Raw genomic sequence first — 26840 nt, 5'->3', positions numbered from 1 at the left:
CCATGCCCAGCATGTCCAGAGAGAAGGGCTTCAGGCAGGGCCCTGCCCTCATTCCCCCATCCTCCGTACCTGTGCCATCCATCTGGGCATCACTGGCCTCCGCAGGACCCCAGCTTTTCCGTTCTGCCTCCTTCATCTCAGGCACATAGAAGTCTCCCTGCCGTGCCAGTGGGCACATGAAATAGATCTGGTCTTGCTGGTAGATCTCTAGTCGGGGGTGGGCACACAGTTTCCGCTCCTTGTCAGAGAATGGCAAAAGGTAGAATGAGACCTATAGTGGCCTGTCCCTGAGTGGCCCCAGGAACTGTCTATTGTTTATTCTGTCCCTGGGGGCTGGCTTTGCCTCCTGCCCCAATCTCCCTCAAAGAGGGAGGCACACACAGAGCACCCTAAGGGCAGAGCCCCACACTCCAGGGGGCAATGGTCTGAGGACTCAGGAGTCCTTGGGACAACACCCTACAACAGGTGCTAAAAGAACCCAGGAGCCTGGCACTACTAATCCTATGTGTATGTCTGGGACCAAAAGACTGTTCCAGAAAGCAGTGGTCTCACAGGGCTGTGAAGCTTAGCACCCTGGACTACCCCAGGACAGGGACTCCATGAACTATGGCCCCAGGCACCCAAGCCAAGCCAAGGTCTGACCTACCGGACTTTCCATCCCAGGACCCCTGATAGTGACCTCCTCTCCACCCTGGACAATGCTGACTGACCCACAGATATCAGGAAAGGTCAGTGCCCCTGACCTTGCCCTTACAGACATGTTACCGGCAAAGCCTGGACAGGGGCTCCAGGCAAGCTAAACCCCTCTTCCACTATCATTCCCCTACTAGTTCAGGTCTACGCCAACCTCTAAGACTATCAGATGTGGTTGGTTCCCATCCCTTCTCGCACCTGAGCTCAGAGTTTCAGCCAAGGGGGAGGAGGCAGACTAGTCTGGAAGGGCAGGCAGGAAAAGCAGGTCTAACACTGGACATTATCCCAGCTCCCCAGTGGCCTGAAGTACCAGCTTATAGGGCCCCATGTTCTGAGACAGGCACTCCACTCCCCTCGGCCTGGACACAGAACCCAAAGCTCCCCATCCCCCAGTGTGTGTGAAAGAGGGCACAGACACATGCCAGAGCTGTGCTGAGGCAGACAGCAACAATCAGAACAGGGGTCAAGAGCATCTTGCTCCTGAGCCTGCCCCCCTTTAATGGGATGGAGTACAATTACCCACTAAGATGAATGTGAGGCCCCTGCCTTGTCACTGCTCACCTGCCAACCTTCACAACACGGCTATTTATAGCACCTGCCTGGCTCTCACCACGAGCTCTGAAATGAGCTTTCCACTTAGCAGTAATGAGAGACTTATCGCCTGGTGGGGAGAAGCCACTCCAGGGCTCCACTTGTCTGCCTGCCTGGCAACCTTAGGGTTGAGGAACCCCCTCCAATTAAAGCAAGTGAAAAGGGGTAAAAATAAGCCCCCTAAGGAAAGAGAGAAGGAGGGGTGAGCCTGAAAGGTTTATCCAGCCAGGGCCCTCAGTAGCCAGCTGGAGGCAGGGTGCATCTAGGAGGCCACATGGGGGGTGGATGGCCTGGCCCAAGGTCTAGCTGCCAGTTCAACCTCTGACTCCATGGGTGACCCAGGCAAGGCCTTTCATCCAAAGTCTCCATGTGCTCAAACACAGAGTGGGACACTCTAGCCCTGACACCTCCAGGGTCATGAAGGAAAGTCATTATATTTAATAGTTTGAGTCCAATCTTGTTTGCCAACCTGGGTGCTCTCTAGGGCATCTCATGAGTCCACGCCTCCAGCTCCTCCCATCTCTGAAGAAACCGATGGCTGCCTCTGCTTCTCCACCTGCCCACACACTCAGCCCAACCCTAGTCCTCGAGAGGAGGCTGAACAAGAACATGACATCAGGAAGCAGGAGCTACCAGGCTATGGGGCCCCTCTAATGTCAGCACTTGGGGGCGGGCATCTGCCAAACCTTAGCCCCACTCAGTAGTTTGGGCCATGTCACCAAGGCCAGGGTCAGGGAGGCTCCCTGAAGAAGGTCCAGGTCCTTCCCTGGTAGCTAGAGGGAAGAAAAGGGCTCCTGAACCCAATCAGGGCATGGCCTTCACCAGCATCCCCATGCTCTGGACATTCAAAGGGTCCAAAGGGAAGCCACTGAGTGGCGATCAGTTACCTGGAGGCCCATCTCTCAAGAACTGCAGACAACTGGCTTTTGATGATGCTCCCGGGCACCAGAGCCTGTGCCCACCCAGAAATTTCAGGGACAATGGGACCCTACCCCAACCCTTGTTAACACTCAAGCCACATGCCTAGCTTCTCTTCTAGAAGTAACACGGATGATAAGAGTAGTGCTCTCCACCCTCCCCTCTAAGCAGGGCATTAGGGTGGGCAGCACCAGGCAGGCACCCTTGCCACCTGCTCTGCCAGCCCCCTCAGTGGCAGGGGGGAGGCAGTTCTGCGGCTGCTCTGTGCATCTGCCTCCTCCGGAGAGCCCAGCTCTGAAGTTGCCTGGCTGTGGACAGCCCCGTTGCCATGGAAACTGCATCCTCTATCCTTGCCGTCGCCTTCATCTCAAAGCCGTTGGGGAGAACAGAGGAGACAGAGGAGGGAGAGAAAACTGTGGCCTGGCTACACAGCCCTTCCTTTTCTGCCCAGCCCTCCCTCCTGACAGCATCCCACACAGGGAGTGCCAGCTGCCCAAGTCTGCTCCCCAAACCTCTGGAGGGGCAGCTTCATACCAGAGCCCAGCCAGGTCCTACCCCCGCCACCTGGGGGCCCCTGGCCCTCTCTGTTGGAGGGAGGCACAGAGCTAATTAAAATCGCATTGATGGCTCAGCCCCAAATCATTTTAACACATGCTGGGTCCTGTCAAAATTCAGACTCAGGGGCAGAGGAGAAGGGGCAGGAAGAAAGCAAAGGCACAAAGTTCCAATCCAGGCCCACAGGCAGGGGAGGGACTTATAGTTGTCCCTGTAGCCTCTCCTTGGAGAGGCCTCTCCTGGAAGACCCCTCTCCATGCTCTGCCCACTGAGCTATGAGTCCAGTGGGGCCTGGGGATAGAGGGTAAGGAGCAGGACTAGCCACATGCCCTGTTCCTAAGAGATCAGGCAGAGAGAACAAGCCCTTTCCCTCCCAGCCAGGTGCAGCCTCTGAGGTAAGAGAGGGTAGCCAAGGGCCAGCTCTCAAGTCCTTGCTACACAGCAGGAGCTGCAGCCCGGGCAGCATGTCAATGAGCTTGTAAATACTGGAAAATCATCAGAGGAAGGCAAGACCAGCTGCCTCTCCCTCAGCTAGCGCCAGGGAGCCCTTGGAGAGCAGACTGCCAAGGGCCAAGGTCACCAGGTCAACGCCACACTGGGCTGGTACTGCTGGGGAAAGGGGTCTGCATGGGCCTGGAGGCCTCCCAGATCTGGGCATGCCCTCTCCCACAGCCCAGACAGCCAGAGGCTTCAGGAAGCATCATTGGGACAGGGAACCTGCTCTGACACTGAAGCCACAGGCTATCTGATGAGATTACAACCCAGAGCAACTCACTCCCACACACAGACTCAAGGGGACCACAAGTCCCCTCTCCAAGGTGGGAGAGATGCAGACATCCAGAATTCTCCCCACCTAACAGGAAGAAGTCAGCTAATCATGCCAAAGTGTCATCAGGAACTGCTAGAAACTGGATTTAGGAGTTCTAGTCCCTCAGACACACCCCCATGGCTTCCCTCCCACCTGGGTCTTCCACAAGCAGAAACAAGAGGGGGACTGGGACACCACCCATAATGCAGAGATTTCCAGGAGACCTTAGTCGCCAGCACTTCCTCCACCACCACCCTGTGCTGGTGGACAAAGAAAGGAGCAGCGCACATAAGGGTGCCACGGTGCCACTGCCTCAGCTACCTTGGGAACACAAACCCCCATTCCCTCCGCATCTCAGGTTGAGCTCATCTCCTGGGAAGGGGGCAAGCACTTGGCTCACACAGCTCAGAGCTCCTGCAAAGGGGCTAGATTGGCACACTGGGCCAAGGTTTCCCCAGAGGACCCACAGTGCCTCTCCTGGTAGTTCTTACTGAATTAGGGGAGCAGAGGAAGGAGTTAAGAGAGAGGACCTGAACTACCCTCATTTGGTGTTCTGCTCTCGGAGCAGCAATCCATGCTCTGGCTTCGGCTTTGGGGGGTAGGGGAGGACAGAAGATGTCAGGCCCAGGCGGAAACTGAGAGTGGATCCCACTCCCAGGCTGCCCAGAGGCTGGGTTTGCTCAGAGCTAGGTGGCCTCAAAGCCCCAAAAGGACAAGGCAATGAGTACAGGTCAAGGACTGGGTCACATATCTCCTACATGAGCTCTAGGCCCAGAATGGGGTGTGTCTGTTCTGTCTGTCTTTACCCCATCACAGCCCCTTACCTCCTGCCTCACTGGGATGAGGGGCACTGGGCCTGCCTGTCACCCTGAGCTGCCTAGTCTGATCCATCCCTCCATGCCATGCCAGACAGCCAGGGAGCCACACAGCCAGCAAACAGCTGTTGCATCCCACCCAAGGTGGTGGCATCTTCTCACTGGGTGAAGTGAGGCTTGCTCATTTTTAATTACTCAGACACCAACATGCACCGCCTGCACACAGCAGTCCCTGCAAGTGGGTGCTCAGACCCTGGAGGCCCCTTAGGCAGCCGGTCTGCATCACATGTGCAAAGTGATGGGGGAGGCGCAGCAGGAGCTGTGGCTGGAATGTGGCACACTGTTATTATTCTGCCCAGGAAACTTCTGTCAACTTCCCTCTCCCTGGCTCCCTCTCATCTCCACTGGGCCTCCCAACAGCCTCTGGCCCAGAACCTAAACCTGTCTGTGGGGTGGGAGGTGACAGCAGGAGACAGCTCTGGGGGCCTTGCAATGCCAGCAGGGAGAGCCTGCAGAAAGGCTGGTGAGCACCCTCCCCTCTCATAGCAGGAGGGCCCAAAGCTCTGAAAATGACATGCAAAAGAGACAAGGAGTGAGGTGAGACTTGCCAGGGAGGGGAGAGAAAGGGCAGGAAGTGGCAGAGAGAGCTCCAGGGAGGAGCCCACAGCCCTGGTCTAGCTATTGACAAATGGTTGGCTTCTATTCTCTGGGTCTCAATTTCCCCTATTGTAAAATAAAGAGATTGGACTAGATGATCTCAGAAGAGATGAGGAATTAGAAAAGATGAATAAAAATACCATTACTTAAAGATAAGACAATTATATGCTTGAAAAACCCAAAAAAATCGATAGAGAAACTACCACAAATATGAAGGTCACAAAATTAACAAAAGCACAGCCCATTTCTCTGTGCACTAGTCAGCCAGTTGGAAAACATAATGGAAGCAAGAGATAAAAGCCTCTTGGGGTTGGGTCTAGCCCAGGGTCTATCTGGGAACCCCGCCAGAATGGCAGGGGAGGGGATGGCAGAGGAGCCAGGCCCAGGCAGGAGCCTGGGAAAGACTGCAGAAAGGGGAAGGTATGAGAGAGAGTGGGGCGGGGAGACGGGGCACTGTGCCTGGCACCCTAGCCTGCTGTGCCTGCTGCTGCCGCTGCCTGAAGACTTTTCATTTTCACCTCAGAGCCGGCAGCTTGCCACACAATTTACACCTCTGCTCATATCTGTGCACACCCAGGCCCTGGCTTCCTGGGTGGCCCATGAGGGGGCCTCGGCAGCAATGGAGACCAGGGTGGGCTGGGGCATAGAGGAGCAGGAGAGGGTGATTCCTTCTAAGCAGGCATAGGGGACACAGGCCCTTTACCACCCTAGTATGTGGGTGGGCCAGGAAGCCCCTCACCCTGCAGCCACGCCCAGCCTTTCCTTCCCCAGGGCCCAGAAAAGCCAATACTCAACCCCAGCTCAGCCCTGCTCTGGCCTTCCTGGGCCCTTGTGGAGTAAAACCAGACGGCTAGGGAGTGTAGGGGTGAGTGCCCCATGGAGAGTTCGGGGGGCTCAGTCCTGGGATCCCACCACTCTCCCTTCCAAATCTAGGAGGGCAGCCACGCCTCCCAGATGCTGCTGCTACCATGGCAGGCTCCTCAGTCCACCCCTCTCCAAGACCCATATGCTCTTTGCAGGATCTGTGCAGTCAAGGACCTTGAGCACCCCCCGTCTGGCTCACAAGCCGAAGAAAATGTTGCTGATTGATTATCCAGCAGCAGGAAGGCTGCTCGGTGCAGATGGAGCCATGAAGCCAGCACCTGGGAGCCAGAGGAATCAGGAAGTACCAGAGGGGAAGGACAGGTGGGCAAGTGGGGATGGAGAGGAGAGAGGGGGGAAGGAGAGAGGGTAGGGGAGGAGGAGAAGGCCCTGAATCTCTCGTCTCCAACTGGCACCTCTGACTGGCACCTCTGACCTCCGCTCGCTCCTCAGGGAAGCCCTTCCCTCTGGAGCCTTTGGTTTCCTGTCTTTAACTCTGTTAAAGGGCAGAGTTGTTCTGCTCTGGAGGGCAAGCCCCCTCCTCAGAATCTCTCCCTCTTCCTTGTTCTGGGAATCCCAACCTTTCTGGAGAAGAGCCATAGAATTCTTCCTTGGTAAGTCCTGTCTGCCTGGGGAAAACGGCTTCCTCTGGATTGGTGATGGCCCAACCCCACAGCAGCATCCAGACAAGCCTCAGCCTCCAGGGTCCTGCAGGGCTGCCAAGCTACCATATCCAAGCTGGTATTTCGAGAGTGACGGCTCCCACGCCTGCCTCAGCAAAGGCTGGCTTTGTGCTTTGAGTCCTGGGCTAGGGGAGCGAGGAGACGTGAAGCCAGAGAGGCTGAGGAACAGGTTCCAGGGCCTAAGACAGCAGAGGAGAGAGGCCTGGCCTCCTGTGGGTACCCCCACACCTCAACATCCGGGGGCAGCTCCCTAAGGGGAGTCAGGGAAGCCAAGCCCTGGCATGGGGTGGGGGGTCTCCTTTTGGCTTGGGGGAATCTGGCAGTGGAGAGTCACTGCTACTCTCAGTTAACTTTTCTTACCCTCATTCAGAGTTCAGCTATGGCTTCCAGCTCTTCCTCCCCATCTCCCCATGCTCAAGTACATTTCAAAGCCCAGCCCCAGATGCTGTCACTCATCTGCTCAGACACCATCAGTGGCTCCGTAGAGCCTGCAGGAACCAACCTTATCTCCTCCCCTGCACTCCAGCCACAATGGACACACAAGCCCTGCCCAAGTCAGTGCCTCTGCGTGACGTGCCTTCCCACCTAGAGAACACTACCGATCCTTCAAGGCTCAGGCCAAATGCCACGACACCCAAGGCTGCCTTGCTTTTCCTTTCCCAGTGAATCCATCCCTCCCCTCCCCACCCCACTGTCCCTAGGCATGGCTAGCCCTGTGGCTGGGGAAAATGGAGGAGGAAAGAGTTCTAGGGGCTTGTCACTCAGCCCCAGGTCCTGGTGCTGCTGAGATTGCCCTCCTCCCTGAGCTGGGGCAGGCCAATTAGCAGGTGGCAGCACTGGCAGGTGAGCTGGCCCTGGAGCCCCAGTGATGGAAACCTGGGAATGGAGCCATCTCCACCTCATTGAGGGTGAGGACATGAGGCCGAATAAGGCCTCCCTTAACAAGTGCCTGCTGGGCAAGGGGCAGCCAGGCTCTTCCTGCCCTTTGCTTCTGGCTCCCCTAGCAGTGTCCCAGACCAGCAGCCTCAGCCCCAGACTCTGCCCACCAGGGCGGGCGACACAGGGTCAAGTGGGTGTTGGGCCACAGTGCTGCCATCCCAGGCCCACCCTGGGCAGCATCCCAAGTGTATCCCAAGTTCGTGACAAGTCCTCAGCCTCTTGGGCCCAGCCCCACTCACGGACAGAGCAGAGTGGCAAAAGGCATGTAGCCATTAGAATGATCCTCAGCCCAGGGGACCCAGTCTGGACTCAGCCACTGCTTCATCCCTTGACCTTGGGTAATCTCCCCTCCCCAGGCCTCAGTCTCCCCATTTGTAAAATGATGGGGACGCTGGCTTTGACTAGGACCCTATGACTGCCTCCCAGCTGGGTCCCCCACGTTCCGAACAAGGCTGCACAAAAGAAGGCTCAGTAAATAACTGCTGATTCAGTGACTGAGCTGAGGTGCCAGGAGGGCCTCCCTTATTAAAAATAAAGCTTGGAATCCTCCCACATTAGCTCAGCAAAGGTGATCAGCACAGAGAGAGAGATGACCCCAAATCTCACATCCTGTTGGGGCCTCCTCACCTGGATTCCCACTGCCAGGGCCACATTGCTCCCCACTGGTGTTCTGGCCCCAGTGCGAACTCAAACCACGCCCGCCACTGACTCCCTCAAAGTCACCCAAGGCAGGTTAAGGAGAAACAAATACAGGAGATTCTGAGACACTGGCCAGGACTCAGGCTCTGACCACGCTGCTGGGAGCCTCCAGCAGAATTAGGCTCAACACGCTGACCTACTTCCGCAAGCACCTTGCTGAGGCCCCTGCACCTTAGCTCCCAGCTAGCTGCCCCATGACACTGCCATCCTATCACCCATCACTCGAATCCCCACCCTGAGATTCCCCAGGGCTCCCTCCAGGTCCAGCTTCCAATCAGTGGTGCTCCCCTAGAGCCGCCTCTTCTGGGAGCCCCTGCCCTGCCCGCACAAGGGTTGAACCCTGGTGCCTCCCAGTTCCACTCACAATGCAACTGCTGCCACAGCATCCTCACGATCTGGAACAGACGTGCAGTTGGCCAGGGGTGGAGGAGGCACCTGCCCAGTTGTGCACCTCTCTTAGGAAAAGAGGTTTTCAAACCAGTTACGTCTTAGATGTCCTCTTCCAAACAAAAGCTCACAAAGTCATCTCGTTTGTAAAACCAAGAGGCAGAGCTACTCCAGTTGAAACAAGTAACGGTCCGAGTGCAGCCCTCCCACCCCTGGCTGCCAGCCACGGGGGCACCCCAGCACAGCCCCTAGGCTCCTATCCCACAGCAGTCTGAGAACTATAGTTTGGGGTCCCCGCCCACTTGAAACCCCTGGTAGGACAACTCCAACAACCCAGCTATCCCAGAACTCTACCACTAAGGTTTCCCTGCACTGGCTCACTGCACTCACCCTGCCCCCACTCCCCTAGCTTCTCTCCAATTCTATGGAGAAAGAGCCAGTGTCTGACCTCCAGGGCCTGTCTACACTTCCCAGCCAACCAGCTTCCACTCAGCCAATCCCCTGTGTCTCCCTAAACTCAGGAGAAGATATCCAAACATTTCACAAGGACTCTCCCCTGAAAACTCCTGGAAAGCAGAGACTCTGGGGAAGGGGGTTATGGCAAAGATCATGGATCCTGTTGAGAGCAAGTCAGGCACAGGGGGGACTCGGCTGGCCAGTCTAACATTCTTAATGACCTCCCCCGCCAAGTGTTACAGAAAGACATGAGCCAGGTCCTGAGCTCAGGAACCTCTCACACCAATCCCACACACGGGATCCCCAAGCCTCTCACTCAGTTCTGGTCTGTTCCATGTGCCCCAAGCTTTCCCTTGATACTCAGTAAGACTGTCCTACCCTGCAGTGAATTTTGGGGCCTTCGCCTATTGCTCTGGGGTGGGCCCCATCTTCTCTGTGGCCTTGCAAGTTCCAGGAAGCTGAGTTTCTTCCTGCAGCTGCCGGAAGACCTCTCTTTCTGGGGTTCAGGGAGTGGTCTCCTCCTGCTCGGGAGGCCACCTCCTTGAACTCTGATGGAGCAGCCTGACAAAGCTGGGGCATATTCCACATAGACTGATAGTCACACAGTACTCAGGGATCCCTCACACATACCATGTCCCAGAGAGCCTGGGGGCCCCCAGTGGTTTACAGGAAGAAAGAGAGAATTCCAACCCCTATAACTCAGCATGCCAGGCTGCCAAGCTGGGGAATGCTGGCCAGAGAGCCAGGTGCTGCCACACAGACCAGAAAGCTGGCATCCAGACATCCTTCCAGAATCCCCACAGACACCTGACAAATGCTCCTCTTCGGGTTCCTCAAAGCGACCCCCAGGACCCTTGCTGTCCCATGAGACCAATCTTGCCCTAGGCTCAGGCACATCTGCAACTGCCAGGACAGCAGCTGCTCTCCTCTCCTTCTCCAAAGCTCTGAGACCACTCACCCCTGCCCCTAGCCCCAGCCTGCCAGGCTCTCCCTCCCTTCTCCTGGCAGCAGGGCTACTGGCCTCCCTCACCCCTCCTGAAACAGAGAGCCGACGGCTGCTGTCATTCCATTTGAAGCACCTCCACAGCAGACTCAGCTCAGATGCAGAGAGGAGCCAGGGAGGTGGAGAAAAAGAAGGGTGCACGTACACACACACACTTAAAAGAAGCCAGCTGTCAGGGCTGGGAGAGTCAGAAGAGCCCAGAGTTTCATTAGCAGCCTCCTTTCTCTGGTCCCAGGGCAGTGGAGGGGAGGGCAGGTGTGGGAGGAAGCCTTATTTTCTCTTTTGTCTCCTGAGCTGAGAGAGACACAGAGCCACCCTCCTGTCCACTGCAGGCTGAGACCAACAAACAGGCAGCCCCATCCTCATCTTTCACCTGGCTCTGTTCCCCAGGACACAAGATCAGGCTAAACGCAGGGCAGAGGTGACCCCTGCCTCCAAACACCAGCGGAGTACCTTGGGCCATGCCTCCACATGGGCAGCCTGGCATCTCTCTCACTCTCCCAGCTGGTGGCCAAGCCCATACCAGCATGCCTCACAGACATACCTGGAGAAGCAAGCCCCTTGCTCTCCCCCGTACCCCTGGCTTCTTCATCCCAGGCAGGAAAGATGATGGTACTCTCCCTGCTCCAGCCCCCACCTGAGGAGAATCAAACCCAGAGCACAGCTGACAGGCTCCCATGGAGGAGGAAGGAGGAGGAAAGGCTTTCATCAAAGAGGTGACGTCAAAATCAGGCAACTTGTAAAGCTGTCAGAGGCTGGGAAATTTGGACAAAGGTGTCTAAAAATAAACCCCTGAAGCCAGGAAAAGGCTTTGGTGGCTGAGTTGCTCACCACCACACCACATGCCACATGTCTTGTTCTGAGGTCTGGAACCCAGAGAGTCTCTTCCCAGGGGTGCTCCTCCAGATAGGCCCTTGAGGTTGACAGCAGACAGACCACACAAAACCCCTCTGTGGGGGAAATGGGTGAGGCCCCCTCAGGAGGCATGCTGAGCAGGCTTCGGGCACTGTTGTGTCCCTTCCTGCCCTCTCCACCAGACATCTGCCCCATCTCCTGCCTCACCCTGCCCCTCAGCCTCCAGCCCAATCTCAACCCCAGGTAAGCACATCCTCCTCAGCACCCTTTTGGCTGCCACCCTCCAGCTCACCAAGGAAATCCACCTCTATTTTCCCTGCAGCCCTACCCTATCGCAATGACAGCCCTCCTCTTTCTCCTCTTCCTGTCCTTGACCACAAAGGCAACAGCTGGTGACCCAGGGACCCATTTATTCATTCCCCAGCTCTGACACCAGACTCTTACACCTCCTTAACCAGACCTGTCTGAGCTCCCATTTCCATCACCAAGGTCCCGTCCCTTTCCCCAAGCTGCTCTGGAGAACAAAGACACCAGGTTCCTCCAAATCCGCCAAGTTCACATTCCTGCTTTTTTGTCCTGTTCCCAGCCACACTGGCCATGCCCTCTGCACAGGCCATCCCCCAGGGCAAATACTGTCAATAGGCTCATGTCCCCAAACATCCACCAGCCCAACCCTCTCTAAGCTCCAGACTACACACGTCACTGCCGACTCCACACCACCACTTGGAAGTCTCTCAGGCAGTTCCCCTGACACAGCCCACAGAGCTAGTTGCCCCCCAAACCAGGTCCTCCCTCAGCTCTCCATATCTCAGTGAAAAGCACCACTACACGCTCACCCACCTGCCCAGGCCAGAGCCATGGGAGCCTGCTGATTCCTTCCACTCTCTCCCCTCCCCAACATCCAATCCACCCACAAGGCCATCAGTTCTACCTCCAAAATAGATTGTAGACATTTTTTGTGTGTGTGTGCTGACCTGAGCTAACATCCATGCTAATCCTCCTCTTTTTGCTGAGGCAGACCGGCTCTGAGCTAACATCTATTGCCAATCCTCCTCCTTTTTTTTTCCCCAAAGCCCCAGTAGATAGTTGTATGTCATAGTTGCACATCCTTCTAGTTGCTGTGTGTGGGACGTGGCCTCAGCATGGCCGGAGAAGCAGCGCGTCGGTGCGCGCCGGGGATCCGAACCCGGGCCGCCAGTAGTGGAACGCGCGCACTTAACCGCTAAGCGACGGGGCTGGCCCCCAAAATAGATTGTAAATCTCCACCTTTGTCTGCTTCTCTACAGCCACTGCCCCAGTCCAAGCTGCCGCCATTCACAGCAGGACTTATGAGAGCCTCCTAAGCACCTCCACCCAGTCCCTAGGATCCATGATCCAATCCCACCCTGCCCAGGGATGGGAGAGCCCGTCTTGTACAAGCACGGCTCAGATCATGTTACTTTGATGGCTGGAACACTGCAGTGACTTCCCACTGCCTTTAGATCAAACCCATGCTTTCACTCTGCTCTGCCTAGAACCTTCTTAGCCCCTCTCCAAAGATTCTTCTGGGATTCTGCCTGAGAGGTTACCTCCTCCAAGAGGCTGTCCCTGACCACTCTGTCCAGGTTGGTCCCCTGCCTTTTCTCATCCTGTTCTTTTCTAGCACATCCCATTTTTGTCTGACATTTATTACCTATCTCCACCATCTCACTGTAAATGCTTATTTCACACACAAACATCTCACATTGTGTCTAGCACAGCACCTGGCACACAGACATTCAATAAATACAAGTTGAACAGATGAATAAACAATCGCTTCTAAGCTCAAATTGGGGTCATTTCCCTAGCACCCAAGCTTACAAAAATGTTTCAGAGGAGGAGGGATATGTAACAGGGAAAGTTTGACAAAACCTCTGTGGACACTGTCAGATCTCCTGGTAGCTGGCTCTCTTGCTTCCTCCAGGCAGGCCAGTCTGCCAGCATTGCCAATGACCAGATCAGGAACTGAAGGAGACAGGGCCTGCCATTGCTGCCCTAGTCGTGGGCTCAGGGAGCAGATACGTAAGCCATGCAGAGGCAGAGCCAAGGGCAACACTTGGAACCTGGGGCCTACCAGCCACTGGGAGCCTCAAGCCCCTTGCTCTGCAGGCCTCCAGCAGGATGGAATCAGGGTGGGCCTGTCCATCCATCTGAGCCCAGAGGGGAGGCTGAGCACTAAGGATGTCTCTGGTCCAGGCCAGAGTTGAACTGACCAAGCTTGGTTTCTGAACAAGCTCCCCATGCTCCTGGTAGACGCCCTGGCACCCACAAGATCTTGGGCATCTGGAAGAGATGCCAGCAGCCTCTGCCCATTTTCCTAGCCCCACAGGCACCTGCTCCACGAGGGCCGCAGGGTGCTGCCGTCCCCAAACCACCTTTTCCTCCAGCCTCGGCAGTCATCCCTGGCTCCCACCCTAAGAACTGGCTGCCCCCCAACAACACACACACCAGTGTCTCTCTCACCTTGATGTAGGCATCCAGGGCAGGATGGACACGGCGGGTAGCCAGCCAGATGGACAGGGTGGTGGTGTAGGGGAAGGTGGCTGTCACCACATGGCTGGGTGCCGGGAAGGAGAACACCTTGAAGCCAAATTTCTGGTAGAGGTGGATGAGTTCAGGGGAGGGTGATTCCTCACCTTCACTCAGAATGCTGCCCACTGCACAGCGGCACTTGTCAGGGGGCACCTGGGGAGGCAGAGCAGGGGTGTCAGGGTTGGGCAAAGGAAGGAGGCCCTTAGACCTCATGCCTCCTGGATTCTGTGCTAGCTCAGGCCTGGCAGGACCACCAGCTCCAACAGGCCACATAGCCCCAGAACCCAGGATGGTGAGGATTACTTTCCTGCTGGAACCTATCTGTGGCCCCAGCCTGTGGCAACCTACTGCAGGACTCATCCATCCCTTCGTTTATTCCTCCAATAAACATGCCAGGCCCCGTGCCGGCTGTGAGGGACTGTGGGAAGCACTGGTCAGGAAGCGGAATTGCATCCAACTCTGCTAATGAAACTGTGTGAGAGATCTCCTTCCCTAGGCTCTTAGGCAGGGCCAGCCACCATCGCCGGGGCCTCTAGACCTCCTCTCCAACCCATGCCCCATTCCAGGCCCTGCCCCACTTCTCAAGTCCCTTCCTGGCTAAACCAGAGACTGTTGGTTCCCCCCCAAGTCTCTCTGGGCCCCTAGTACCAGCACTTCCCTGCACTCTGCTCTCCTCCCTAGCTGCCCTCCCTCCCCTGGCTCCCACAAACCCCAGCTAGGTGGGGCCCCTATGTGAGTCTCCAACACTTCCTAGGCATGACGCCAGGCCTGCAAGGCCCAGCACTTACTTCTCCTCCTGGCATCAAGGGGCCCCAGTTTGTCTCACCTCCTGCTGCCTGAGTCTGTACCAGCCCTTGGGCTGAGCCCCCCAGAGTATCTGTTTCTGAATCCAAAAGACTCACCACAGACCTGGTGTTCTCAATCCTGGGTATTCCTCAATCTGAAGGCCCCTTTCTCCCTCCAAGGGCCCACTGACCTCTAAATTTAAATTTCCTCTACCTCCACTTGCTCCTCTCTCTTGCATCTTCCTCTGGGAAGATGGGCTCATCTTCCCAGCACCGTGAAGTCATTTTTACCTGTTCTTGTCTCTGCCCTCCCATTCTGTCCTTTTCCAAGGGGTTTCTCAGCTCTGCTCTGCCTCTCTACTCTGGCCAACCCAACCCTGTCCTTGGAGTCTCACTTTGCCTGGGACTGGGGCATTGACTCCAGGCTTTCACCTCTGCATAGTCCCCGGGGTAACCCCCAGCTCTCTGCAGCTCTGGTCCCCTTGCTGCCCCCTTGAATCTTATGTCATTAAGCCTAGCTCAGGGCTTTAGTGGCAGGCAATATGGTGCAGCGGTTAGAACCACAACTTCTGGAGAGAGGAAGGTCTGGGTGTGAATCTTGAGTTGTATGATTCTGGACAAGTCCCTTGGTTTCTTGGAGCCCCGGTTCCTTGGTAACTACCTACAGAATTGTCGTATTAAATGAGATACTGCACACGAGGCCTTAGCCAGTTCCAGCACTCCATAATTGTTGTTAGTTATCAGTAGCTATGACACAGGCCAACAAGTGACCCCTGGCCTAGAATGCCCATCCACCCAAACCTCTGAAAATGCAGCTCCACCCTGCCCATCCTTTAGGTTCAAACACCCTCTTGAGGAGCCTTCAGGGTGGCTCGGTGGTACCCACACACACACCAACATTTTGCTGTAAACTCTTGCCCACATCAAGTCTACCTTACAGCACAGTCACTTCTAGGCCTGACGCTCCTCCCACCCTACCCAGGCAGAGGCATTGGAGAAGATCACTGCAGTACCACCTCTTGACTCTAGGTGGTGCAACTGCCCCATTCACACCCCAAGACTTGAGGAAGGCCAGAAAGGCAGGTTCTGGCAGGCACAGACCAAGGGACAGTGCCTGCTGCTGGAAAGCCCATCTTTATGTTCCTGACCCTAGCAAGCTATGCTGTACAAAAGAAACATCCAATATAGGTTAGATGGAGAAATGGATGGAAGGTCACTTGATTTCTCCAACCCCTGGCCTGCCTGGGTTTGGATCAGTTCAGCAGCTCAACATCCTCCTCACTCCCCAAAAGGTACCAGAACACCTGTGATCATCTTGCTTTGAACCTCTCAATGGCTCCCAATTCACCTCTAAGACGACAATCCCAAGCCCAGCATGCAAGGCTGTCTTAAGTGGCCCAAACCACTGCCCGGAGTTGTCCATACACTCACCTAGCACTCCTTTTCTGCATCCCCAGGCCCCAGCAGGGCCTAGGACTCAGGTAGTCGGGCACCCACTAAGTGTCTGAGTGGCAGAGGAAAGGACAAACCCAGGCTCTGGCCCAGCCTCCTCTCCCACCACACCCCCCGCCTCACACGCCCACATGGAACTATTTGCAGCTCCCCAAACCTGCCACGTCCTCCCATGGTTCCTGCCTTTTCTTAAGCTACTTCCTCTGCCTGGAATGTCCTTCTTCACCCTATTCTAGAGTCCCTTCTGCCTGGGAAACTCCTGCCTATCCTTCAAGACTCAGCACAACACTCCTCCTCAAAGCCCTCTGTTGCTCCCTGCCAAGCAGCCCCTCCTCTCTGATCCCAAATGCCCACCCGAGGGAGTAGGTCTTGTGCTGCACTATAACTGATGACCTATCCATCTCTCCCCATCATTCTAGGCCTCTAGGCAGAAAAGTCCAGGATCCCATGCACACAGAAAGTTCCTGGGGTATGCTCAGTGACAGTACATGCGTGCATACACATGCACACACGGGCCCTGCACCATGAGCAAACCTCTCCCTCCACCTTGGACAAGGAGGAACTCCTGTCACAGAGCAGGGAAACAGCTAATAAAGAGACAGAGCTCCTGAGCTCCCAGAGGTGTGTGGGGCACAGGTGTTCCCTTCCTGCCTGAGCAACCCCTCAATTCCACAAGTGAGGATACTTCCTGCCCCCTCCCCTGCCCTGGCCAGTGGCTAAGGGACAGCCTAGGAGGTTACTCAACCAGCCTACCACCCACTAAGCAGTCCTGTACCAAGCTAGAGCCAGGAGGCAGCTGAACCAGGCGCCAGCAGGGAGAAGATGGGACAGGCCCTAAGACAAGCTGAGAAATGGCAAGGCTGGTCTAGGAGCAGAGAAAGGCTTCCCTGGACTCCCAGAAGAGCCCAGGCCCACCTCCAAGGAATGGCCCACTGAGGTTGTCAAGGGCCTAGAAGGTGGGGGTGTCCTTAGAAACCTCACCCACCTTGGTTCAATGCAACGTTTTTGTTGGGCCTGACCCTAGGAGATCAGCCTGGGTTTGCCAGTTCCATCTGCCTGCTCCCTTTCCTCCCCATATCAGTTATTCTCTCAGTACTTATGTCCAGAACAAGAGCTGGACCAGAACTAGCACCAGCAAGGAACCACACCACAGAGACAGGGCAGTGGTGAGACCCACTACCACTTTGGGTAAAAGCAGGCCCATCCAGAATCTTCCCTCAAAGCAAGAGAACTAGAAAAAAGGTATCAGAGCATCTCCTTCAGGCTGTGAGGACTCCTGAGTCCTACCACTGTGAGAAGGGGGCGGTCTGCTTGGAACCTAAAGCTTCCAGGTATGAGTGGCCCCACTGCCCCTTCCAGAGAAGCCTCACAGTACCCTGCTGACCCTGTTGTGTGAGACCATAGTGAAGACAGGGTTCCTACTCGGCCAAGACTCCCTGAGTCTGGAAATTGGACAAGATTGATATCTTCCAGGATCCAGGAAGGAAAAATGGTGTCAGCTGGCCCAGACCAAATCCAGCCCTCAGGTTCAGCAGAAATGGCCAGCCCCAAGTCCATAATCCGCATAACCTGACAGGGACAGCTGTACTGTCTGCCAAACCCAGGCCCAGAGGGCTGCCTTGACTCCTCCCTGGCCAGCCTTCCCAGCCAAGAGTTGCCCAAGGAAAGGGGAAAAGGAGGGGTAGTGCCCTTAGCTTGCACTGGTGCCCCCTAGGGGAACAGAGCAGCCGCACCTGCCCATTACTGGAGGGTGAACAGTGGGTTCATTTACCCTCTTGGGTGCTGCAGGTCAATACCCCAAGTCTCACAGGTCCTACTTCCCTGAGAAGCTGGTACCCAACGGCACAGTGGGGTCAGCACTAGTCAGGACATGGCCAATGCAGACACTAAGGCCAAAGGACAGGACCCATACATCAGGTTGAGGAGGAAGGAAGCCAGCAGGATGTCAACCTCCAAAGTGGGGTCCAGGGCCTTTCTGGGAGCTCCCAGCTAGAAGTCTTTCAGGGCCTTCCTCTTTTCACCCCCAAGCATAATCCTTACAACAGCTGGTATCTGACAAAGTACTCACTACCTGTCCCAATTACTGCTTTCCATGCATCAGCGCATTAAATCCAAACAGCACTGTGCAGTGGGTACTGTAACCAACTCTGTTTCTGAGACCCAGAGACAAAGCTATTCAGCAAAGGTCACACAGCAAGGCAGTGTTGGAGTCAAGAGTCGAACCCAATCAGACTGGCTCCAGAGCTGCGCCACACAGCCCATGGTCACTTGGGAGCCTGAGAAATAGGCCCTGGCTAGGAATGGCCTGCACAATGGCTTCTTCCTATGCTGTGCCTCCTCCCATGGCCCAGGCAACCTGCAGGAGGCTAGGCCAGAGGCAGGCAAGCAGGGTTCCTGAAAGTACCAAGTCCCAGTGGGACAAGGCCCTCAGAAGCAGGCGTGGATGCCAAGAGGGCTAAGCACCTATTAGGGTCTGGGTATTGTGCCTTATCCTTATTATTTAGCCCCAGAAAAACAAAAACCTTAAGGCAGGGATTCTCAGAGAGGCCAAATGACTCTCTCAGAGTCACATACTGGTAAGCAATGGAGCCTTGATTCAAACTGAGAAGGACAAGCCCAAAGCCCTCTCCTCCCACACCTTAGCCCTCCTCCCTTCCAAAGGTAGCTCTGCTGGGCAGAGAGGGGCTCACCCTTCCAAGGCTGCCCCACGCAACTAACCTGCTGTGGAGCAAAAGCCTGGACTCCATCTGGCAGAAAACTATCACAGGATTAATTGGGTTAGGAGACAGCCTGGGCCCTCAGGAAACACCAGCCCAGCCCACATCCACACTGGCCTTGTTAACAGGTCAATCTGGGGAAATCCGACTCCCTCACCCCTTCCCAGGCTCCACATGACCTCAGTGCTTCCAGGGAGGGCAGGGAGGCCTCATCCCACAAACACTGAAGTGAAAGTGTGGGACAGGCCTAAGTCAGAACTCTCACCAGCCTCAGCCCCTGCAGACTTGGTGGCCCCGGGGTGACTCTCAGTGGACTAGGAGGAAAAACGAGCTTCTATGCAGTCTAGCTTACTTAAGGCAGAACCCAAGTGCCACAAGTCACCCCACCCACTCCATGCCTATAGCAAGCACTCCCTCCGAGGTGTAAGCTAAACCCCTAGGACAGGTAAACTGAACTGGCTGCTACGCCCCACTTGCCTCAGCCAGGCTCCCCACAAGGGCAGACAGGCAGGTTGCTTAAGCCCCAAATAGCAGTGGAGACAGTGGTAGCAGAGGGTGGGGCAGGAGGTGGAGGGCCAGGCTGGCAGACAGGACAGATCCATGGGCACAGCGACAGCAGCCTAGCCACGAGAGCCTGTCCACAGGCCAGAGCTGGCCAGGATCAAGTGAAGTGTTCAGGTGCCCAGCTCCTTCCGTCTCCCCAATACCCAAGGCTCCCAAAGAGATCAGGTCCAGAAGAGTAGGCTAAAGTTACTGTCCAAACCCCCAACCCCCACCTCAGAAGCAGGAGTTTCTCAGAGGAGCAGTTTTGACCCTTCTCCAGCTATACAAGGACAAGGCATAACTGGATCTGTGTATGTGTGTGCACTGAGGGGGGAAGGGGGAATCAGTGACTGACTCCAGAACTCGCCCCCCTCCCTCAGTACTTAGAAGAGGAAATGGCCATAATCCATGATTGCAGGGCCCTGGAGAGAAAAGGGACACCTAGGAGCCACTACCAGGGTCTATCTATGTGCTGCCACATGTTCTTTCCTTCCTCCCCCCACCTCCACCAAGGCCCTCAGGGATGGAGAACAGAATCCTTCCTCCTGCCCCACAAGAACCACACACCCAGACCTTGCAGCCTGCTCCCATACAGAACTTCATAATATAAGGCTGATATACGCACATTAATGTATATCTACATCTATATCTATCTCCAGGATATAGAGGCTCAAGCAGCATCTGACATCAAAGTGTCCACAGCAATTGCCACAACCTTGCCTTGGTGGTGCCCTTTCCTGTGTCACTTCCTGGGCCCACAACCAGACCAGGTGAGGCTTCACCAGGCCTTTCTCAGGAATCAGCCTCCCCCTGCCCAGGAAGGGGTGTGGCTAGGGAACTGTCAGTCCACACCTCATGGAGGTGGGCAGCATCTACGGTAGGTGGTCACCTCTCACCTGCCCCACTCACAGAGCCTGAAATAGCCTTACTTCCTCCCCACGCTCACAGAGAAACAGGTTATGGCTCCTGTTGTGCTGAGCTGAAGAGCGAGAGGAGGGATGGGAGACTCAACAACTCAGCCTACATCCTGTCCCTTCCGTGAACCACATATGCAGGGCCCCATGCTGGACACTGCTGGGAGAGGCAGCCTAGGGAACAGAAAGCTTGGGTTCTTAGCCTTCCCCAGGACTGGATGGGGACTCTCCTCCAGGTTCCCCTGACACTCCTACACTGAGAGGTCCTGAGGGCTGGGCCCCTTGGTCCCCACAGTGCCCCCCAGTGCCCAACACAGAGTGAAACAGACCAGGTGCTCAAATATTTGTTGAATGAAAACAAAAAAGCATGAGTGAACTGTGTAAGATCAGTACCTCAATTCCTGCTATCTGATCCTCAGTCTCCTCCTCTATAAGATCAGCAGTGTGGATCCAGAGGCCTCGGGTCCTTATGGACCAGATAGTCTGTGATAGTCACCAGCACCCGAAGCCTGAGGTCTATGGTTCCCTGAAGCTTTTAGGATCTCTGCCAGGCAGAGAATATACTGCCCAGCTCGCAGAGGAGGTGGGAACTAAATATCCCTGAGCCATCCCAGGTATCAGGATATGACCCAGCTGTGAATGGGGACACAAGTGTTTTCCGAAGTGACCCAGGACTGGGAGGGACAGGATCAGAGGAGCCACTTTGACCTATATGATCATCCTCTGTGCCAACCAGATGTCCACAGCCAGGCCAAGGGTCTAGGCCAGGGTCATGAGTACTCAGCCTAACCCTCATCACACCTAATTACCATGAGTGCCTTATCCACCCTTTTGTTTGTTATTGTTAAACATCTATTGAGGAACAGGAGCTGAGGTGAATGTCTCACCTATGTCACTTAACTTAACCCTTGCCAGCCTATGAAGCAGGTATCTTAACATTACTCAGCAGATGAGGAAATGGAGGCTCAGAAAGATTATGTGATATGCCCAAGATCACACAGCAGGACAGTGATGAGACAGAATCAGAACCCAGCCCCGCCAGCCTCACGGTTGTACTCTCAGGCCATGGTTCCCCAGACTGGCACCCAAGTCAGGCTGTGCCCAGCCAACCCTAGACACCCAAGGCCCTCCCCATGCGGTCTACCACAGGAGAGCTGTATGGTGGGCTGCCTGGAGGCAGTGGCTGGGCCAGGAGGCCATTGGGAGAGCGCCTCATGCCAGGGTTCTTCTATCTCACTCTTCCCTGGACCAGCCAAGAGCACTGACCCTAAGGTAACCTGCTGCCTTAGCCCTTTCTCATCCTGGAATTTGCACCTCCAACCCAAGAGGCAACATGCTGCTTCTGGAACAGGCAGACATGCCAATGAGGAAAGAGGCAGCTGCAAGGTCCTCCCTCCCACTGAGGCCTACAGGTATGGGAGGGGCAGGGACTTTCACAACAGGCCCCTGCAGGGGTGGGGGTCGGGCATCTGGTCTAGGAGCTTCCCACATCCCAGCACCTGCCATATCCCACATGGGCCCCAGTGCTCTCGACTCCCACTTAGTGCCATCTCCCAGCCATGTGACCTCAAAACCTCAGTATCTACTCATCCCTCAACCAAGCCATGGTACCTCTCAACTGGGCCCAGTCCAATCTCCCTGATGGCCTCCCTGCCTCCTCTCCTTCCCTCTTCTGCCTGCCACCCAGTTAGCTTCCTAAATTGCAGGTGGCAAGTTGTGCCACCTCTTCCCTCCCAACCAGCTGTACCTCCCACCACCTGGCCCAGTGAAGTTTTCTACCTCTTTCTCCACCCACTGCATGTCCACTGGCCACACTTCCCCTGTCATCCCATGTCTGCAGGCCTTTGTTATTGCAGTTCCCTTAGCCAGGAGGCTCTTCCCGGCAGAGCAAAATTCTACTCATGGGAGAGGGCCCAGCTGAAATCTACCTCCTCTCTAAGCCTCCTCTGCGGACTTGAGGCACCCTCCCCAAACCAACAGCTCAAAGCTCTGTGGGCACTGAACACAGTGCCTTGTTGAATATTCATTTGTGTGGGCTGACTTGCCAACTACACTAAGCTTCCTGAGGGCAGGGCCAGGTCTGTTCATCTCCAGAGTGCAAGTGTCAAGCAGAACCTGGCACAGAGAGGGAGTCAGCACACCCTTGTTTCAACTGAGTGCCCCAGTGAAGACTGGTCAGCAAACAGTGGGTAGGCTATAGGCCTTGCCCAGTTGAGCTCTCCAGACAAGGAAACCAGAGGTGGGGATTCCAAATGCCTGGTTTGCCAAGGCTCAGAGCTGGAGGCTGAAGAACCCTTAGCAGAGCTACCAGCCCATACAGCTGCGGGCAGCACCACCCCATGGCATGGCAAGAGGCCACACTGGCGAGCCCTGACTAACCACAGTCTGTGAGTACAGCCAGACGCCCACAGGGTGCCAGTGATGCTGGGTTAGTCTCTGACCCCAGCATCCTAGACATTCTGGGCAGCTCACCTGGCTCCACTTGCCCTCCCACCCCAGCCCTCTCCCAACCAGGCAGCTTGATGTCCAAAGAAATGCCTTATCACTAGGCCAGGGACCACCATAATGGCCGAAGAGGTGGGATTCTACATTCTTTCAGCAGGAGAGCTGAAAGAGGGAAGGCACAGAAAGAAGATATGACCCCAAAGAGAGAGGAGAATCTGAATCTGGCCTTCAAGCACTGGCCTCAAGTGGGGATGGAAGAGAGAGGGACAGCATGAAGAAGAGGCAGGGGACCAAAGCCCTGGCAGAGGCTAGGGACTCACAGTGGTGTGGCCCCCTGCACTCAGAAGTCCATGGGTAGCCACGAGCCAGGGAAACCAGACCTTGGCAAGCAGAAAGCCAGCATATGGATGCCTGGAGCAGAAGTCCAGGCTAAACCCAGAAGGAGCTTCAAGCTCAGAGAGGAATGGTCTGCGGGCCCAGCTCAAAGATTTTCCCATCCCTTCCTCAGAAACCAAAACACCCCTCCCCACACAAGCTCTGCCCTATGTCCGTCCGTGGGGTGGAACCCCAGCCAGGGCACAGGAGGCTCCTTACCACGTGGGGGTTGTCATAGTAGATGGCGATGGAGCGGAGCTTGGGGGAGACACTGCAGCTCTCAGTGAAAAGCCGCCCAGTCTCGCCGTAGGGCCCCATGTGGAACTTGTAGGCCATAGTGACGTTGCGGATGGGGGGTGAGCCAGCACTCACTGCCACCCCAGCCAGCAGCCCTGAATACCCGGCAAAGGCCAGCAGCGTCAGCAGCAGCAGCAGAGTCAGTCCCCCAATCAGGCCCAGTAGCAGCAGGTCCGACATGGCTCTGTGCCCCAACGCCGCACCCTAAGGCAGCTGCAAAGGAGACAGAAGGGAGAGGAGGCTAGTAGCGTGCTCTGACCAACATGCCCACCTGCCTGCCAGCCAGTTCTGGCCCAACCTCAGCCCTGCCTCAGGTGCTCTAACCCAGGAGGGGGAGGGGCCAGAGGTGTTTACACAGAGTGACCTAGAAGGGAGCTACAAAGGATGACTGAAGCCACAAGCCTCTTTATTTCTTAGTCACAATAGTTGAGGCTCTCAGAGCAGCTCTGTCAGACAGCAGTCTTGGTCACACCTGGGGAAACTGAGTCATAAAGGGGGATAGGAATGAATCAGCCAGCGACATACTCCCAGCCCTGACTAGCCTCCCCTGAGATGGGCCAGCCAGCCAGCCTACCTTTTCCCCACATTGCTTCTTCCTTCCCACAGCTGAGCCACACTGCTCGCCCAGCCTCCTCAAGTCTCATGGACCACTGCCAGAGGGAAGATAGGCAAGTACCAGGGTCCAAATGCTTAACAAACAAGGAAACCATGAGGAACAAAACCCTAGGGTGAAAATGTGCCACAGAAGAGACTCTCATAGGAAACTCTCCTTTGCTAAGCACATTTGGCCTGCAGAATCTGGCTATCCAGCAAGCTCACCCATCCAGAACCAGAGACCAGATCAAAACAGCCTGAGCAGGAAGAACAAAGTCCAGCACTACGCTTCCCAGACTTGAGCCACCGGTGCTAACAAGCTTCATCCCACTTTTCCAGCCCATAGATTAGAAACTGCGAGGAGGAGGAAAAGGCCGCTAGAAGTAGAGACACACAGCAGGGAAAAGTAAGAGTTACTGTACCTGGCCCGAGCATTTCATCCCATGGGGGAGGGGTACTGGTCAGGGCATCTACAGGTATTCCGAATTTAGTTTTTGTGCTTTTGATCTCCCCACCTCACTTCCTGTACTAGGTAGTTCACAGAAAGGCATCCTGGGGTGAGATGGAGAGATCTTTTTCCTTTTTGTGTGTATATGTCATTTATCTGACAATTCTCCCTCCTCCCCACTGGCCTTTCCCCAATCCTCCTATTTGTATGGTACAAACAATAAAGACATTCGTTTCAGGGAAAAAAAAAAAAAAAGCAGAGAAGCTATCCAAGAGCAGGTCCAGGAACACAACACAGAGGCCGGTGTGTGAGCCATTCAAGGCAGACCACCCAGCACTCCATGAAGCTTGGGGCCAGAAGCCTAAGCCTCTTATACAGAGGGCTTGACTTGAGTTGCCCAGCACAGAGAAGACTGTCTAAAGAGGAAGGTAAGCATGTGACCCGTTGGAGGAACATTCCCACCCCAAGTATTTAAAATTAATATTTAAAATTTAAAAAGTTTGGCTGCTGAAAGTCAACACTTCAGTCCTACAGAAAATTTAGCTCTATGGCACAAGCTGTTCCCTACGGGTTCTGGGTGTCAAAATTTTTTGCTGAAAATTGTCTTTGGAGTCAATGCACACAATGTTTGCCTCACAAAGAGGCCAAGTAAACTTCTAAACCTTTGGTGTTCTGACACTGAGGTGCCTCACACTGGTCTCACCCACCCATGTTCCTGGCCCACAGCTGCACTATCTTTTTTTGGACGCATTCCCTGTCCTACTCATCTTGCCTCCAGTTAGTTTCATTCCATTTTCTTTGATGATAAAGACAATGATGATAAATCTTTCACTGAGTACTTACTATATGCCAGTACTGTCTAAATGCTGAGACACAGCTACTTCATTAATCCTCAAAACAAGGTAGGTATGGATCAAGAAACAAATGGTTAGAGGTTAAGAGATCTGCCCAAGGTCACACAGGTATTAAGCAGAGCCACTTGGACCAAAATGCAGGCAATGGGAACCCAGGCAGTTTGACTCCAGGCCCCCCTTTCCACTTTCTCTCTCCTCTCTGGTGATGGGCTTCTAGAAAAGCCCCAGCATTTAATCTATGTTGGACATCTCTTAACCCAAGGCTCTCAGCTGAAAGCTCTCAGCGTCTAGGTCTCTCAGTTGCCTTGGGAGTGACCAGCCCTCATTCTGACCTACCCTTCTCGGCTGCAAACTCTCTGTCCCCTCAAAAGAACTTCGTCCCCACTTTTCTCTTCCTCTCACCTCCTAAACTGCTCAGAAAAGAGGGGAAACGACCTGGGGGGTCCCAGATCTTTGGTCAGCACAGGAAGGAGGCCGGGCACTGTGAATCTCCCCAAACTCAAGAGAAAGGCAAGGAGAAGGGCTAGAAAAGCTCACCTGAAAAGCCAGGCTCACTTTTAGCAACTCATGCCATCCAGCAAGGCAGGGACCAAGTGCTCCAAGTGCTCCAAGTACTCCAATGCTGGGGGCAGAAAGAAAACAACCACTAAGCCAGGCACCATGTCCTGACTGCTCCCTTTTCAGGGAAAGCCCACCAGGGCTTCTACAAGAAATCCCTCCTCGTCACAAGGTTGCACCTCCACCACATCCTCAGACCCCTTAGGGAAATCAGAAGCCAAACTCGGCCTCACAATGTCAACTCTTCATTGAGACCCTGCTCACGCCCCTGTTTTTGCAAAGTCCTCTTCCTGGAGTGGCCCAGCCACCACACCCGGCCCTGAAACAGGCCCTGCCGCTGCCCTTGGGGAGGCTGTGCCGCCTCTTGGGCCTCGGTTTCTCCTGTGGTGAGATGGCCGGGGTGGTCGCCTCTGGCCGGGTGCCGGCGAGCGGCAGGGCGGGCTACCCCGCGCCAGCTTCCTGGAGCCGCTCACGTGCGCTGGGGCCGCGGGCCCAGCCCTTAAAGGGCGCCCCCGCAGGCAGAACTTGGGCGCCGGCGGGGAGCGGGAAGACCGGGGTTCCGAGGGGCCTGCGCGGGAGGAAGAAGAAACTGCCTCCCACTCTCGGCTCCCAGCCCCTGCTACCCTGCGCCTCGCCTATTTACCCAGCCCCTTTCTTTCCAGCCACGACCTCACGGGGCCCCACACACCTCCGCAACTTAAGGGACGCTCAAGTTTGCAGCCACGGCTGCGAGGCGCGGCCTCAGGGGACCGGGGCGGAGTTAAAGTGTGGCTCTTGCCTCCGTGTCGTTCCCCACCCCCCGCCCCGACCCGGGCTCCACTGCGTCGGGGCGTGCCCTGCACCCGCGGCCGGCGGCGGCCCGGGGTGGAAGGGCTGGTCCAAGGTCGCGTTCGGGCCCTTGGACCCGGCCGGGGCCAGATGCGGGCGAGACAAGGTGCAGAGTGGCCTGGGCCACGGAGGGGACGCGGGGGGCCCTGACGTCACGCCCAGGCGGACGGAGGTCTCAGGCCCTCAGTGCGCGCGAGGCCGCCCCAACGAGAACGCCTCTCCTCCAGCCCTGCCCTCACCTCAGCGGCCGCCCGCCGCGGACACCGATCCGCGCAGGCGGCTCCGGGCTAGGTCGCGGAGCCTGCGCCCGCCCGCCGCTGACGCTCGCTCCGCCCCCTCTCGCGGCGGGACGTGGCCGTGGCCGTGCGCGCGTGCGCGCGGGGCCCGAAGGGCGGAGACCTGCCCCACCCCGTCTCCACGACAACCGAGCCTGCTCCTATCCCCTGGAGCTGCCAGGGGCGGAACCCACCGGGCAGCTTCCTGCCTCCCACAAACTGCCGGGATGGCGTGGGTGACTTAGCAACAACCCCTTGGCATCTGGGTTGGCTAGAACACAACTG

The 26840-nt window shown here is 55.8% G+C and overlaps 1 protein-coding gene across 4 annotated transcripts in view; it reads right to left on the bottom strand.

The window, feature by feature from the left end:
* TEX264 (testis expressed 264, ER-phagy receptor) overlaps window positions 1-26584 on the bottom strand; it is a 30607-nt gene extending 4023 nt beyond the window's left edge. For 2 of the 4 annotated variants that reach the window (XM_087431113.1, XM_087431115.1), the window contains exons 1-5: window positions 26520-26584; window positions 25432-25516; window positions 22921-23211; window positions 13402-13623; window positions 70-238 (exon numbers count right to left, since the gene is read on the bottom strand). In XM_087431113.1, the coding sequence (XP_087287239.1) occupies window positions 70-238; window positions 13402-13623; window positions 22921-23178 (649 nt within the window). In that variant the 5' untranslated portion in view covers window positions 23179-23211; window positions 25432-25516; window positions 26520-26584. Of the gene's footprint in view, window positions 1-69; window positions 239-13401; window positions 13624-22920; window positions 23212-25431; window positions 25517-26140; window positions 26245-26519 lie in introns of those variants that run through there. The other 2 variants (XM_087431114.1, XM_087431116.1) reach the window with 2 other exon arrangements.
* Window positions 26585-26840: the final 256 nt, after the last annotated feature.

This window comes from Ceratotherium simum, chromosome 5, assembly GCF_057802395.1.
Source record: "Ceratotherium simum simum isolate JZ-2026a chromosome 5, ASM5780239v1, whole genome shotgun sequence".
Taxonomy (NCBI): domain Eukaryota; kingdom Metazoa; phylum Chordata; class Mammalia; order Perissodactyla; family Rhinocerotidae; genus Ceratotherium; species Ceratotherium simum.
Note: the sequence above shows the minus strand (reverse complement) of the source record. Positions and strands in the feature narration are given on the sequence as shown.